This window comes from Falco peregrinus, chromosome Z (genome assembly GCF_023634155.1).
Source record: "Falco peregrinus isolate bFalPer1 chromosome Z, bFalPer1.pri, whole genome shotgun sequence".
NCBI classification, from domain to species: Eukaryota; Metazoa; Chordata; class Aves; order Falconiformes; family Falconidae; genus Falco; species Falco peregrinus.
The window spans coordinates 85176973-85192610 of NC_073739.1; the positions used below are offsets into that span (position 1 = coordinate 85176973).

A 15638-nucleotide genomic window follows, 5' to 3' on the forward strand; every position below is an offset into this window, starting at 1 on the left:
AGCACTAGCTGCAATACAGGGTGGCTAACACCTCCAAGCAAGGGGCAGCCAAGCTACTGCTTTGTTCTTTGTATTACACTTTTGTAACCCACAACATGATAACAGATGTAATTCAAGCCCCTTCTCAGGGAATGTCTACAGAAAAAGCTAACATGTATCAGCAAAAAACACTAACCATTTCATAAAGGGCTTCCTCAAAAAAGGAAAGAACAGGCACAGAAGCTAACAAAATTCAAGTGATGTTAATGTGGGTAATGAAATAGATGGTAGAGTCTTCTGAACAAAGAGTAATAGTGAAGGGAGTGCAGGAGAACACCCAGAAGAGATCCTTCCTACCCGGAGTTTTACAGCTGCCTTACTTTTAATCATGTTTACATCATTGGCACCGTCCCCAATAGCCAGAGTAATAGCTTTCTTGTACTTCTTCACAAGCTCAACCACCATGGCTTTCTGCTTCGGAGTCACTCGACAGCAGATCACAGCCCTGCATTCACAGGCCAAATCAACAAAGTTCTTCTGTTGCTGTTCTTTGTAAGCTTCAGCCCTTCTTCTCTTCTCAGTTTGCTTTTTTTTCTCTTCTGCTGTCCTGGGGAATTTCAGTTTCAATTTCTTTTTCTTCTTTTTCTTCTCTAGCAGGATTTCATTCTGTGTAACAAAAACATATCATGTTCCCTTTGACACTATTTCAAATCTCACTCCAAGTACTGCCTATGCAACACACTGAACTTCATTATGCTCCCATCATCCATTTATAGCATTTTAATAAAATGCTTGTGCAGAGTAGCAAAGAAAGAGGTATGGAAACAATGAAAAGAATGTACTCTGGGGGATTAACAAAAGCAAAATGCTTGTACTTACTATCACTGCAGTTCTTACAGAGTTCAAAGGAACATTTATTCTGATGGGAATGAATTCACTTTTGAAAACATTGTGGTATTTAAACCTCTCCCTCTCCTAGCTCCCAGTCTCCTGAAAGAAGCATGACCATGCCCAGCACATGTGGAAATGTCCTATAAATACCCGGGGTAGCTCTGGGGCAGTTAGCTGGAGCAGGGGCTAACCGAGGCCTGCAATTTTATCTGATGCTCCTGCTAGACTACCAGTGGGCATCCCCAGCCTGCTTCCTATGCCTTATGCACAGATGTACATTTCTTTATGCGAAATCAACATTTAGGGCTGGAATGCTGAAACGTGGCAGATGGTCCTTAGCTGTCCACTGGACTTTCTCCTTCACAGGTGTCTGTATGAGCAGCCTGCCAACAGGGTTGGTAATCGTCACTAAATTACTGCTAGCCACCTCTCTGCTAAAAGCTCTTTTCTGCTATCTAAGGTCCTGTAAGAGTACTATATTGCAGGAATGAGCAGAAAACTTGTCTTTTTTTCTACCCTTTCACTCCCATCTCTCATTTCAAGCACTATTTCTGTGCCTATACTGAAGCCACACCATCCTGTAATGCTGGCAGCCATCTCTCTCATTATTATTTTTTTTTTCCATTAGACCAGAATCCCCATGAAGAATAAATACTCTGAAAATCAGACTGTGCTTTTGCAGGGGTGTGGCTTTACTTCAGTGGCAGCTACGAGGGTGATTTGAGAGGCCCAAGACATCTCAAAACCGAAAATATTTCTGAATATAAATATCAAACAGATGCATTCAATTGGCAGCACAATGGCCAAAGAGTTTTCAATGACTGGTGTGGCAAAGCAGACAAATGAACAGAGTCCTCAGCACAGGACATTGGGACTTGGTGGTACTGCCAAGATCTCAACTACACAGGAGAACACCTTTTGTACATACCAACCAGGAGCCAGTGATTATTAAAGCACGATCTTTACTACCCTGGAAGAAGGGCTCATTCATTCTAAGAGAGGAATGTGTACTTGATCCAGCTCTGTTCCTCTGGTTTTCCAACCTGGTTTGAAGAAGAGCACTGGAAAGAGAGGTAGATATTATTACAGAAAAATCAAGGATAAAGTTTAAGCTAGATCAGTCCCAGACTGAAAATCTGCAAGAAAGAAATGTATTGTATGTTGCAAGGATTTTTTTTTTGCCATGTATTAGGTGATGCTCCAAGCAGTGCTAGAGCAATAGTGAAAAGAGGATCATACTGGTTTGCAAATTAGGAAGAATTTGGAAAAATGAGTCAGAAATAGCTGTGACACCATTAGGCCCTAGTTGTTCTCCCAGTCTCATGCTGTTTTTCCTTGGGTCTAACCATTTTGAAAAATTCTTTATGACTAAGCACTGAGTATCTTATGATCCACTGTGGTTTTATAGCATAGGTCTGTATGCGTACAGGAGCATAGGACAGAGTGAAAGATAAGCTTGCGTAATGCTGGAGTTCAGGGACAGGCAGCAAGAACAAAACCTGGCAACTACTCAAGATTTGGACTAGGGACAGACCTGCCTGGCCCACTCCAGGTGGTCTCCAGACTTGTCCAAACTACAGGACAAATTTAATGTCAACAGTTGACCTAGAACGTAAAAAGATCCTGCAAACAGGGTATCACCACCTTTACCCACAATTAAAGGGCTGCCTTGTAAAACATCACAATTCTGTAAAAAGCAAAGAAATGGCCAATGTACAGTTGAACAACTGCCGAGAAATACTGTTCAGTCATTGGGGAGTCACTGTGGGACAAACCAATGTTACTGCCAGGTTAAAAGTGTTCCATTTTTAAAACTAATTCATAAAGAAAAAAAGAAGTGCTTCTCACTTGCCTGGTATCTTCTCCATAGCAGATTATTGTTTCATCTGTTAAGAGTTCACAAGAAAATCCAATATTTTCAGCAGTTTCTACAATTACAAAAATGAGAGGAAAGTATTTACTTAAAGGTCTGTCATGAGTAACTGCTGGGAGCAGCCAGAAGTACCTGAAGTCCTCTTAAGTAATTTTTGAAGTTAAGTTTCAGTATGAGAAGCTCCCTTTCATTACCACAGTGTGGATGAACAGGGGTGTGTGTATGTGTGTGTAAATCATACATAGCACAGAGAAGCAGGGGGAATGCTTGTTAATTATTTGTCATACAACAACTGTGGGCACAGTGGGCAATGGATTTAAAGTCAACAACAGGAAACTATATTTCCTATACAACATTTCCTATAAAATGCACATTACTTGTGTGGAATGTGGTGGAATGCATTGTCACAAGATGTTTTTAATGGAAAAACTTTTAATGACCTGGAAAAGTCTATCAGGCAATTCATGGAAGAAAGATCTGCCAGGGCCTATTTAACTTGATGGTGGAGATGTAGCCTCCATGTCACAGAGCCATTTCACCAAAGGCATCACAAGAATCAACTATGGGGTATGCCATACTGTCCTGCTCCGACCTTACTCTGGATTCCTTGAGCCAAAGCTGTCACCAGCATCAGAGAGACACTGGTCTGGTAGTACCTCCACCCAGGCTGTAGTAACGCCATTCTTAATTACAAATTTAATGCAATTTCTTGAACTGACTTAACAAAATGTGTTGCCAGACTACAGACTACCAGAAGAAATCAACTACCAAAAGAAAATCAAATCAGTTTCTGTCAGCAGCACTTGTGATTATTTGAAAAGTAAATCTGCAGTGTAAGAAGACAAGTTTCAGTATCTGCCCTCAGAGCCAAGCAAGCCTGGTGTTAAAAGCAAGTTATCCTGCATTTGCCTTACACTGGGAAAAGCAGTAGCTGGATATTTCTGTACAGAAGATGGTTACAGAACCAGTCATCTAAGATAATCTGTTGGAGGAACTGAAGTTACGCAGAAGCCCATCCAGTAACTCTGGATTGGGAACAACTGGGATGAAATTCTGCATATTGTAGAAATTCCTCCAGTTTCAATTCAAATGGACTTTCATACTAAGCTTTTCTACAAACACGCTTTATTTCTAGTCTGCATTTGCCCCAGTTTATCTTCTAGCTCTTATGCTGTTTTTACTAACTCTTTGGCCGTAAGCAAACCCACCTTTTTTGTCACCCGTAAGCACCCAGATTTTAATGTCTGCTTTTGAAAGTCTGGAAATGGTTTCTGGAACTCCATCCTGTAGTTTGTCTTCAATAGCTGTCGCACCAAGCAGCTGGAAAATATTTGAAATACAGGCATTTAGTAGGATAAACATATGTAGAAAACTGATTCATTTTCAGTAGAGGATGAAACTGTTCTGGACAGGTCTTCAAGACAAGGTACTCAAGCTACAAATTCAGTAGACAAATGCTTGCACACAGAAGCAACCACACTGAAGTGCACATACAAAAATACATTTCCCTTCATTTTGTTAAACTCTTAAATTTAGTATGGCTCTAAAGCAAATAAAATACTGAAAAGATCTAAGTCAAAATGTCCTAATAAACAAGGATAATTTATTTCCAAAAAGATCTGTTTCTTCCTGTATGAGAACAAAACTACACTAAAAATGTAAAGCTTGACTTACAGTTAAGTTTTTTTCTATTTCCTCATATACTTTGTCCAGAGCTTCATCACGATGAGTTGTAGCTACACTGGCCTCCATAAATTTTTTATTCCAAGCTTCAAATTCATCATGACTAATGTCTCTGTAGCACAGGCAGAGTGTCCTAAGAGTTTCATTTGCAAAAATCTGAAAAATAATAATAATTTAAAAAAAACATATCCACAAAACAGAACTCTCAATTTGCAATCCAAATCTAAGAGTTAAGATCATAAGCATTTGGTAAGTCTGATAAAACAAATCTGACTGCACAATTAGTCCTGGGCATTTCAGAAATGCCAAAAATTAAATTGTAGCTGACAAGGCAGTCTGAACTGAAAGACTGAAGAGATGACAAACAGAACAGGGTGTAGTGACCCGGAATACTGATAACTACAAAAAAAAGCATGTAGACAAAATTTAAGTTTACTTCTCATGAGAAGACATGAATGCATTTTTAAGAACATGCATGAAAACTTACATTACTTTGATTATTTCTCAGGTTTGGGATAACTTGTAGAACCAATTATAGTCTGCAATTGTTTAAATAGCTTAGGAAAAGGAAACTAATAAATCTATAGTCAGAAATAAACTATTTTTAATTTTTTAAATTCATATGAAATACAAACGTACATCTAGTGCTTCTTCTGTGGCTTCTCTCTTTAGATTCCTTGGGTGCAACCGTTCATAAATTACTGTATCAGCCCCTTTACAATACAGCCTGATATTTCCACCTGATTCCCTTACTGTGGAGTAAAATATGAGAAGTGGGACAAATGTTAGAGTACATTTGAATTAAGGAATAGTTTCATATTAGATTTTTCAGTCTGCTGCTAAGTACCAAAGCTACAAGATCACGTTTCTTCTTCATCACATCCAATACCGTTCAATTAAGTAACTTGGTTGACAAGTGCATTTCTTCTTCTCTTTCATGAGAGGAGGGGATTTTTAAATTCCCAAGGATTAAATTTTTGATAATGGTTCATCTGCTATTAACATCTCACTTGCCCATAGGACCTGGGCAGAGCATATGCTAGAGGTAAGATGCACTGTAATTATAGCCCTAAAAACAGATCTCTAACTGTTTCAGGACTGACTTCTTTAAAGATAGTTAAAATCAAAACAAAAGAGCTATTTATACCTCAACCTGCATATCTAGTATTCCAATAGCTAGAGGAACATGCAGCTCATTTGCCCTCTCTGGCAAAAGGGGAATAAATCATCTTTGTAGCATTTCTTCAAGCTTCTACTAAAGGGACCTAAGATTGTCTTCAGCAGAGGCCACATGTGAACACCAGGACTGTCTAGCAGACACATTTACACCTAATTACAAAGCCTCTCTTTTGCTATCCAGAGCTATGTGGATTAAATCTGTCACAGGATGGTGTGTTAACACAGCTTTAATTCTTGACTTCAACTCCCCTTGCACGTACATTTTCACCTACGGAATACAAGTGACCTTTTCTATAAAGGCTGGTCGTAATCAGCTTACCAATGACAGACATCCGTTTTCTATCACTGTTGAAATCCAAGATTGCAAGGACATCATAAGTTCTTTCAATCCCCATTTCACTTATAGTGATAGTATTTTGTGTTCGTGACAGAAAAACATAGCCAAAGTTTCTGGCTGCAATAACCAGGGCCCCTTCATCTGGGGAAGCTGCTTGGTAATTGAGCTGACCTGTATCATTGAAACAGTGAAGAGAAAGCCAGGATATACTTGAGTGTTACAGGGGCACTTGGACACCACAGCTACAAAATTCACACCCATTCTTTAGAGAAACCCAGCGCTGGACAAGCAAAGTCCTTTCCCTTTCTGAAGTGGGATCTAATATACTGCTGCAACACCCAACAGCAGCGCACACAGAGGAGAGGGACTAGGGATCCCCCCACCCTGCTTTTATGACATGTACTTTCAAAATGGGATAAACCACTCAACCTTCTTCTTTCCAGGTATAAAAGCAAAAGCTGTAACTTCTTCTGTATCAAAACAAGTCTAGCTTAAATATCTTAATTTCTCAATACATTCACTTAAGCATTTTCAAAGGAAGCTCCGAAACACAAATCCTCGGCCACAGACACCAATACACTGTAGTGGAAACAGCCCCAAAAACATTAGTTGGAAGAACAAGTAAGGACAGGAGACTACTGGTTTCAGAGAGCTCTTGCAAAGATGGGAGTAAAGCAGTATTACTCTTCAATGTTTTAACTACATCTTCCAACTTTATTTTTTACATTCAATAGCTGTTCACCTCTAAATTTAGTTTCTGTCACTTTTTTTGCTATTCCTTTTGCTTATTTGCTGCCAAATATGTCCAAATCTTAGGACAGACATACATGATTTGTGTAAGTCTATGGGGCTGTGAGTCACTGTGTAAGAGCATGAAACCCTCATGCTGAAAACATTCGTTTTTCCACACTGGAAATAAGTTTCCGAATGTATTTGTACTTTCACATATGTATGTGGAACCACAGACTATGCTAATGTCATTATGATTTCCCTTGAGGTTTATGCTTTTGAGATTTTAAAGATTTATTTGAAGAGAGAGGACCCATTACATGAAAACACAAGACCTCTGTATGAACTGTTCCCCTGCTTTTTTAAATCTGCTGTTATTTAAGATGAGCATTTGCCACAACTGTAACTGTTATAAAGACAGTCCTCCTTCCATAAAGGGTCAGATAAATTGAGCACAGGGAGTAGCACTGACTCCTGCTTTCATTTAATTTAAAAGAGCAGCCTAACACTTCTCACTTATGGGACCAGCATTAGTTTTGGATCTCTCCCTTGTGCAACCAGATTTGAGTGACTGTTTCCCCTAACACAAGTGAAAAAAAACCAATATATATATATATACACTCACCATCAGAAGCATCAACCATGACTGTGTGACAAATGGCAAGCAGAAAAAAGAACTTATGAATTTCTGGCTCCTTCCCAGATTTTATTTGCTCTATCAGATAGTGATCATAGAATGAGAACTTTCCATCTGCATACTTGTTCCAGCTGAAATCCACTTGCTGCTTAGACAACAGAAGAAGGGAGAGTTTGAGTTATGTCACGTGCAATTACTTTGTGCCTACTTGCATCTCTTCATACTTTGGCAAGGGAACGTTCCATGTTCTACAGGCCACAGGGGCTTCAGCACCAGATCAGACCAACCTACCTCTGGGTGGCTCTGAAGCTGCCCTGCTTCATCCCGGCAGACTCCTGCAATGCAAGCACCATCAGTTAGAAGGCACAGGACAGAACAACAAAATTACCAAAGTCATTCACAAAGTAAAAAATATATAGAATACCTACCACACTAGAATAGCTCAGAATTAAAAAAAAAAAAATAAAATCTTTCACAGCCAATGTACCTTTATATACTACTAACACCAAAGCAAACATACAGGAAAAAAAAAAGATGCGGTAAAATTGTCACAAACTATCCACGCTGGCTTAACACAGCTTTCACTGTCAGAAATTCCTCCCCTCTCTGCAGAGGTAAGATGTTTCAAAAGCACATGACATTAGCACAATGTGTTCTTTGCCATTTGAACCAACCAGACAATAGTTTTGAAGCACACATGCTGCATATTCTAAATATTGAAATCCAGAAAAGATTGAAAATTGAAGTAACTAACACTAAAAACTCCTGCTCTTACTGCATTCTCTTATTTGTTTCCAGATTAATTTTGTCCCTGAAGCATTTCTACCAAAAGTAAAGCATTCTGCATATAACTAATTTCTGACTTTTCTGATGCAAAGTTTCTATTTAGATCCATCATTTTCCACTTTTCAAATGGGAAAAGGGTGGGAAACCGTAACAATTCAATTTTACTGGAACTTTACTCAATACCTGGACTAAATTGTGGAATTTCAGCTGAAACAAAGATGACTCATATGCACCCAATTTCAAACAAGCATTCAAATTCCTACTCATTTGTGTAGACTGGCCAGATGCTGCCAACTGGGTTAGACAGGGACTTGCAGGGACTTCCCTCTGTGCTCCGGGCACAAATCAGAGTTCCTATGCTAGACACATTTTTTTGCTACAGGGTGCAGTGGCATGGCACGAACTTACCGTATCTTTGTCCGTTTATGCAACATTTTTTAAACGTCATGATGTTCTGTGTAAGTGTTCCTGTCTTATCAGAGAAGATGTAGTGGATCTGCCCCAGCTGCTCATTCAGCGTGGTGGTTCTGGCCTTCGCAGCTGTGTCCTTCTCAGGGTAATACATTTGCAGGTCCCAGTTTATAAAATAGCTTTGGCCCAAGCGAATCACTTCAACACTACATGAAATAAAATGAATTCTCTCACTCCCAACCGCATCTCAAATTTCAAAATGATGACACATTATCAGATCCAGGGGACTCTGTTTTCAGGGACTCAAATTGCTCAGATAGCCCAGGCACTTAAGACAAAACAATTACATTTATCAGCACATTACAAAGCACCATAACCTCTATGCAGGCCACTCAAACTGATGTTGGATTACAGCTTCAACAACACTGTGGTAACAGGGCAACAGCCTCTATGCCCTTATCAAGCAAAAGGTATCGATGGTGCTGCTCCTGTAAGACATAGAAATCCCACTTGGGAATAGCATTTTAAGTAAAATTTGGAGAAGAGCAGGTAGGAGGTTGTAGGACTTCAAATATGCTACAGACAGGTTTGTCAGAGGCAAAATTATTCATACCTCATGGAGCGGTAAGGTCTCTCTTTTGAGAACTAAGTCTGAAAAATATGTTTTTTCCATTTGAATTCTTTTTCCCAAGTAGTTTCTTTCATGCACTGTGACTGCAGAACTAGGCTGAGAAGTTAAATACCAGCAGGATCAAGTCTCCAATTTTGTCAGAGATCATTGCTTGGCAGAATTTTTTCCTTAGTCAAAGTATAGAACAGATACGCTTAATACTATAAAAAAGCTTGATATCTTTACATTCTGAGTCAAAGATCCTTGAGTGATGACTTTATATTAAAAGCAATACAAATCACCTTCTTGTAAAATATCAGCAAAGATGAGCTTATCCAATGTCTTTTCAATAAGACAGAGAAATAATATGCTTTCCCATCCAACATGGAGCTGCACTTGTTACCACCAATGGGAAATTAAGTCCATTCACCATTAACCTGTAAGTGAAGTAATTCAACCCTACCACCAGTTCAGCTTTAAAGGCCAAGGCATTTACCTACCTCACATAGAGGGAAATGGGAACCATCGTGTTCAGAACAATGATATATCCCCAAAAGTTAAGGAAGCCACGATACGGCGGACTGAAGTCTTGCGCGTCATAGAGGTACCAAGACAAGTTGCCGATCTGCTGCTCCCAGTAAGTGTGTCCAATCGCAAGGCCAGCCGACAGCAGGATGAGGACGATAAAGATCTACAGCAGAGAGGGGCCCATGACACTTCAGAAACATTTGCTTGACTTAAATCCCAACCCCCCATCTTTAAAATGGAGTATTACATCTATTTGTAAACAAAAAGAAGGGGGAGCAAACCTTTCCCACAAAATAGTCTCTTCAGATTATCTGGGTTCTAAGTTGAGTCTATTCTCCAAGCATCGTCATCATGTTTTTATGTTTATTTCAGAAGGCAGTAAATGGGGCACACGCATATGCTCAGAGCAGAGGCAGAACCACAGTCATACCGAGACATGTGGCTCTACCTGACAACAAGCCAGCTCCTCTCTCCTCTTTCCCCATCCCAGGGAATCACACTTAGCAGAGTGCAGGTGGTAGGAAGTGCGTACTCTCATGCACATGCCCCATGGGTGCTGATCAAGGACAAAACCCACAGGTGTTGAACTTTTCAGGCTGCACAGACCTCTGGACCAGGACCTGGGTCCTCAGGTCTCTGTCCAACAGTTCAGTGCAGACAAGCAGAAGCACCTGCAACACTGGTTCTGAAGCACTTCTCTGCATCATATAGGCTGCTCTAACACCTGCAGTTTAGGGTCAAAGATTCTGCCAACAGCAAGGCATGTTTTTAGATTTCCTCCTACTTCATCTCAGCTCATCAGCATCAAAACACAGTGGAAACATACTTATTACACCAAAAAGAAAAAAAACTTTCCTAAATTTGCATTCACCCTAGTCACTTAAAAATGAACTCAAACATCTGATTTGTAAACAAAAAGGCTTACAGTATAAACCATGTAATTCATAAGGGAGTCAATTTTTGTCCTTTTAAATCTTGTCTTTCCACTATTTTTCATTATTTTTGTATCAGCACCTAAATATAAAGAAAAAAAAAAGGAAAGATGCAATATGCAAACGAGTGCTAGCATTACTATTTTACAAAACTGGGATATCAAACACAGTCAATGGTTATAAGATAAAGATGTAATTTCACTCTATACGGCATGCTTTTAGTTAGTAAATACTGCACATGTTAAATTCATAAATACCTGCAAATATGACCACTCCATGGCAGAAGTCTGTATTCCTGATTTTACATCCACGTAACAAAATCTTATCAGCATCCAGTGAATAAGTCGTGTTTCTCCAGTATAATGTTCCTGTAAACTTATCCAGTCGGTTATTAGGTTCTTCACATTCAATCAGACCTAAAAAAGTTTGAAGAATACATTTAATATACAATAGTTAAATAAAAACACATTGATTTGTATCCACCAGAGAAGCAGTTTTACTTCATGAGATTTGGGTTTTTTTGAGAAAATGAATGTTCTGAATGAACAATTCCTTTGAAGTTTAGCGTGTATGAATATTCAGTGCTGTACTGCTGGTATTTTAAATATGGTATCTTAGGGTGGTATTTTGCTTTCCAGATTGAAATAGCAGAAAGGATTCATTTCTGCACCAAGACCAGAACACACAGCATTTACTGTCAAAGGGAGAACTTTTTGTTCACCCTTAATTTTAACATTTTTCAAGTTTCAACAAAGGCCTGCATACAAAAGCAAGCATCTCTCTGGATCTTACACTCTAGCACGAACATGGCATTCAGTTAATTTTGCCATTGAAGACTAACTAGCAACAATCCAACGAGGGGAAGACAACCCTCATGCAATGCATTGCTACAGATACACGTTGCCACCACGCATTGCTACGCCACCCAAATACTTGAATAGTATGGCTGAAAAGTTGACGTTTTACTGCCACTCTTAGGACTTGCCCTATTCCCACTGCCTACTTTACAGCTGGTGACTTGATCATATATATTTGCATTTCCATCCCCCAAACTGAGCTCATCCTAGAACTTTGGTTCATGCTGCACTTACCATTACGAAAACTCTGATTCAGAAATAAAACAAATAAACATAAACGTCAGCATAACTGCCAACTGCTACAAGGAGCACAGAATGGCAGTTTCAGGCCAAACTCTGAATTTTAACTTAACAACTATTGTGCAAAAAAGCATCTCCCTTCTGTTTATTTTGAATATGTCAGCTGCTCATTTCACTTTGTGCTCCTCAGTTCTTATACTGGAGGAAACCAGGAATAACAGTCCCTACTTGCTTACTTCTCCACGTCATGCTGGTTTAAGTCTTTTGTCTTTTTTTTTTTTATTTTAAAGCATTTGCAATTTTAGAGTGGCTAAAAAATCCAGCTTGAGATAAAACTTTGCGTCACATCTCAGTAAAACAAAGGATTGCCTGCCCTTCAAGCTTCCACAACACACACAGAAAGTGGCTACATCATAACGATACATGTGAAAAGGACAACAGAAGATAATTTCCAGATGCAAAACCAACAGCAAACTTCCTTTTTTTCCAAAGAAAACAGGCAGGCAAACATTAATAAAGGGCCCCATCCTCTCTACTCAGTGTGCCATAGCTCATTCATGGCAAAAATCTCATTTTCAGACAGACTATATTTTGTTCCGCAGCACAATTTCCTCATGCAGCTTGCTGATGCTGTCTTATGACAAAAGCCAGGCAACCACTAACTCCAGAATGACAACCACCATTGGCAATGCTTCCATCCCCACCCATGTTTTATCTACTTTCATTGAAACTGTTGGAGCAACACTGGAATAGTTGTAAGAATGTAACTGTACAAACCATTAAAGTCTGCCATCGCACTTTCTTCTTGAAGATATCTGTGTGTTACTTCAAGTGCCATTTTGAATTTTAAGTTAGTCTCACTAACAAGAAAGGATAAAAAGGTCATTTTATCAAAAACATGGATGCAGGAAAGAAGTCTGAACAAAATTAATTTAAGCAAGTCAATATGCCACAGGTACCAACCCCCTGCTTTGAAGCAACGGCAAAGCCGTAAGAAGCATTCACGAAACATATGACTAGTTCTTACACTGGTTGCTTTTCTTCACAAATGAAATCTTACCCCTTTACCTTTGCTCTCTGTAAGTAAATGAAGCCTCTCACAATCATTGTTTACTAATGCAACAATCAAGTTTGAAGTAATGGTTATTTGAAAGCAGTATTTAATATCGGATAGCTGTTAAAAGCTCCGATAAGAGATCAAACCTTTCACAACATAAACAGATCCTTGTTTTGCATGATGTTATAAGTTATCTTTTTAAGATTACTAAAGGTTGAGTGAGGAATACACTGTTCATTCAGAAAAATCGGTATTTCACTTCATTAGGTGAAGTCCATATCATTATGGACTTTTCTAAAAGAATTCCACACTAGCTTTCCTGACAACATCAACTAAAACAACATTTACAAAGCAAACGTTACAGAGACAGTAAGATTTACATTATCTAAGCAGTTTTTATGAAAACCTTTTGCAGAAAAGTATGTATTTTTGTTTTGCCACTCGGTTGGAAGAGACCTCTGGTAATCAATAGCCCAACCTCCTGTTGGAAGCTGGACCTTAGATGAGGTTATCCAAGGCCCTGTCAAGCGAAGCTTTGACTGTTTCCAGTGTGAGAAATTCCACCACTTCTCTGCATAACCTATTCCAATGGTCAGAATTATCCACTACCAGAACAGTTATGCCTGAATGCAGATAGAATTTCCTCTGAAGCAACTTATATCCTTTGCTGCTTCTCCTGTCAACGCACATCCTTGTGAAGAGAGTATCTTCTCTGTAACTATCTTTGAGGTATCGAAACAATGATTAAACCACCCTTCTCTTCTCCAGGCTGAATAAATCCAAGTCCTTCACCCCTTCTTTATATGTCATGTTCTCCAACACTTCAAATATCTTTTCAGCACTCCAGTGGACCCTCACCAATCTTTCATGATCCTTGAAGTGTGAGGATCAAAAACAGGACACAGTTTTCCAGTAGTGGCTTAACAAGTGACAAGCAGAGTCTGAAATACGCACTTCTTCCTCTTTTACAAGTAAGTCAAAATTAAATCTATGAAATCTACTAAAACAGAACCTTACCCATCTAGTTCAGCTGTCTCTACGTAGCAGAGACTGTTTGGTTCTGAGCTGGAGAGCAGCAAAATATCAGCCTGGAAAAACAAATAAATAAGCATCAAATAAATCCAAGTCAAGATTCGTAGAGAACTATAGAAACAGAAAACAAGTATGTCTAAAGCACTTACAGGAACGAAAGTATTTTTCTTCAGACGAATGATATCACCAACTTTAATGTCTTTCCACTTTGTGTTTTTGAACCTAATATCAAGATAGTTTAATAATTATTACTCTTCAATCTAGAACACTATGTACTCTATAAACCTTGAAATATTGATCATTCCTTAGTACAAAAACCTTACATCTTTGGTAAGGTGTGTTTTTTCTTTATGGAAACTGCAGTTTAGTTGAGGGTCTATAATTTAGAAGTCAGCCTACCTCTTCTCTTCCCTCTTCACCTATATATGCATTTCTGTCCTTTCCAAAGGAGATGCTCTTAGCACAGATTTGGAGCCACAGAATTAAGTTTAAATTACTCCTTTGGGCAATTCTCTTCCATTTTCAAGTATGTTTTCACACAGATGGTAGAGAACAAACAGCTGAACTTTCCCTGTCATCTACATTTTAAGATCTAGGATGAAGCTTAGTAACAAGGCAACAAACACTACTTCCAAAGTTAAGAAGGGAACAGTACAAACCTTCCCTCTCTGATGACTTCGCATGTCCTATTATTAACCTCGTTGTCCATCCTGTGACGAGCCTGAAAACCGGAGTAGAGAATGTACTCCCTACTGTGTATCACAATTAAAGAAATTAGCTACACTGTTTTCTTTTGCTTTTCATATCAACAAAACATGTTTCTTACAATGTCATCCACTAGGTCTTTGACTGCAGTTATTCCCAGCACCAAGAGTAAGGGCACCAATGTTGTATACCATGACAGGGTAGTTATTTGGGGAATTGACTGCAAAAGACAAATAAAAATCATTCAGTACAGGATTACCAATCCAGCTCAATCCAGAGTCATTTAATAGTGATCTGACTATAACATAAGAAAGAAACCTAACACATCAGAAGGAATTTTAACTCAAGTTGTGAAGACGAACAAAACTCTCGAAAGAGAGTTCGACCGTGCTGCCCTGTTTCAATATTGGCTGCTCTTTAACAACTCTGGTCGCTCATATTTTCTGTTGGGTGTTTCTGATTCATGAGTGGAACTTAAGGTCATCGTGTTTTACAGACTAAAAGAAACATACTTTCCCCACAAAATCTGTGAACTCTGTAACTAGCTCATCCTAGCCAATACAAAGCTAGGGTAGGCTGTTCCAGACTTCTTTTAAAATGGGCGTAGTTTCTGTACTACTTGTGATACAGCCCCATACAAAGTACCCTGCAGTTTCCTGATAGAAACAGCACTGAATTGTGTCATTAAGTATTATTCAGCTCTGTAGATCAGCACCTCCAGTTAACTTCACAGTTAAGTATTTGCTCTGTCTTTCTTACCTGCAAAATGAGAAGAACAAGGAAATAGAAGTTGGCTGCTCTTTTAAACTGTTCAAACAGATTCATTGGTAAAAAAGTGACAGGGTTGTACTTGTATGTTTTAATTGCGTTTCCCTGTTGAAGAAAGCCAAGCGTCATTCACAACAGCAGATTATTCTTACATTACAAATGTACAATTTGTATTTTTAAGTAAAGCATTTTACTTGGGTCATGATCTTAATGAAACAAGGCATAAAAGGTCTGTGTCACTGACGTTAACATACCCCAAAAGGCATCTCACAATGAAGCTTTAGCTACACCAAGGACTACAGGGCACTGCACAGTCACAGTGTGGAAAGATTACAGCCTCTCCCTGGGTTAACGGAAACAGGGCACGTGGCACTGCCAGATAAGCACAGGGAAGGGGAGGAAAG

The 15638-nt window shown here is 39.0% G+C and overlaps 1 protein-coding gene across 7 annotated transcripts in view; it reads right to left on the reverse strand.

Moving 5' to 3' along the window:
• ATP8B1 (ATPase phospholipid transporting 8B1) overlaps window positions 1-15638 on the reverse strand; it is a 42349-nt gene that overhangs the window by 6793 nt on the left and 19918 nt on the right. For 6 of the 7 annotated variants that reach the window (XR_008744835.1, XR_008744834.1, XR_008744833.1 and 3 more), the window contains 19 exons: window positions 15226-15339; window positions 14588-14686; window positions 14421-14482; window positions 13911-13983; window positions 13747-13817; window positions 12450-12532; window positions 10833-10991; window positions 10569-10657; window positions 9616-9806; window positions 8503-8711; window positions 7600-7643; window positions 7297-7453; window positions 5925-6113; window positions 5066-5178; window positions 4418-4582; window positions 3952-4063; window positions 2723-2798; window positions 1799-1931; window positions 360-645 (listed from right to left, as the gene is read on the reverse strand). Coding sequence is in view for 1 of the 7 variants with exons in the window: in XM_055791271.1 (XP_055647246.1) it covers window positions 360-645; window positions 1799-1931; window positions 2723-2798; window positions 3952-4063; window positions 4418-4582; window positions 5066-5178; window positions 5925-6113; window positions 7297-7453; window positions 7600-7643; window positions 8503-8711; window positions 9616-9806; window positions 10569-10657; window positions 10833-10991; window positions 12450-12532; window positions 13747-13817; window positions 13911-13983; window positions 14421-14482; window positions 14588-14686; window positions 15226-15339 (2425 nt within the window). In the remaining 6 variants the exon portion in view is untranslated. The remainder of the gene's footprint in view (window positions 1-359; window positions 646-1798; window positions 1932-2722; window positions 2799-3951; window positions 4064-4417; window positions 4583-5065; window positions 5179-5924; window positions 6114-7296; window positions 7454-7599; window positions 7644-8502; window positions 8712-9615; window positions 9807-10568; window positions 10658-10832; window positions 10992-12449; window positions 12533-13746; window positions 13818-13910; window positions 13984-14420; window positions 14483-14587; window positions 14687-15225; window positions 15340-15638) is intronic. The other variant, XR_008744836.1, reaches the window with a different exon arrangement.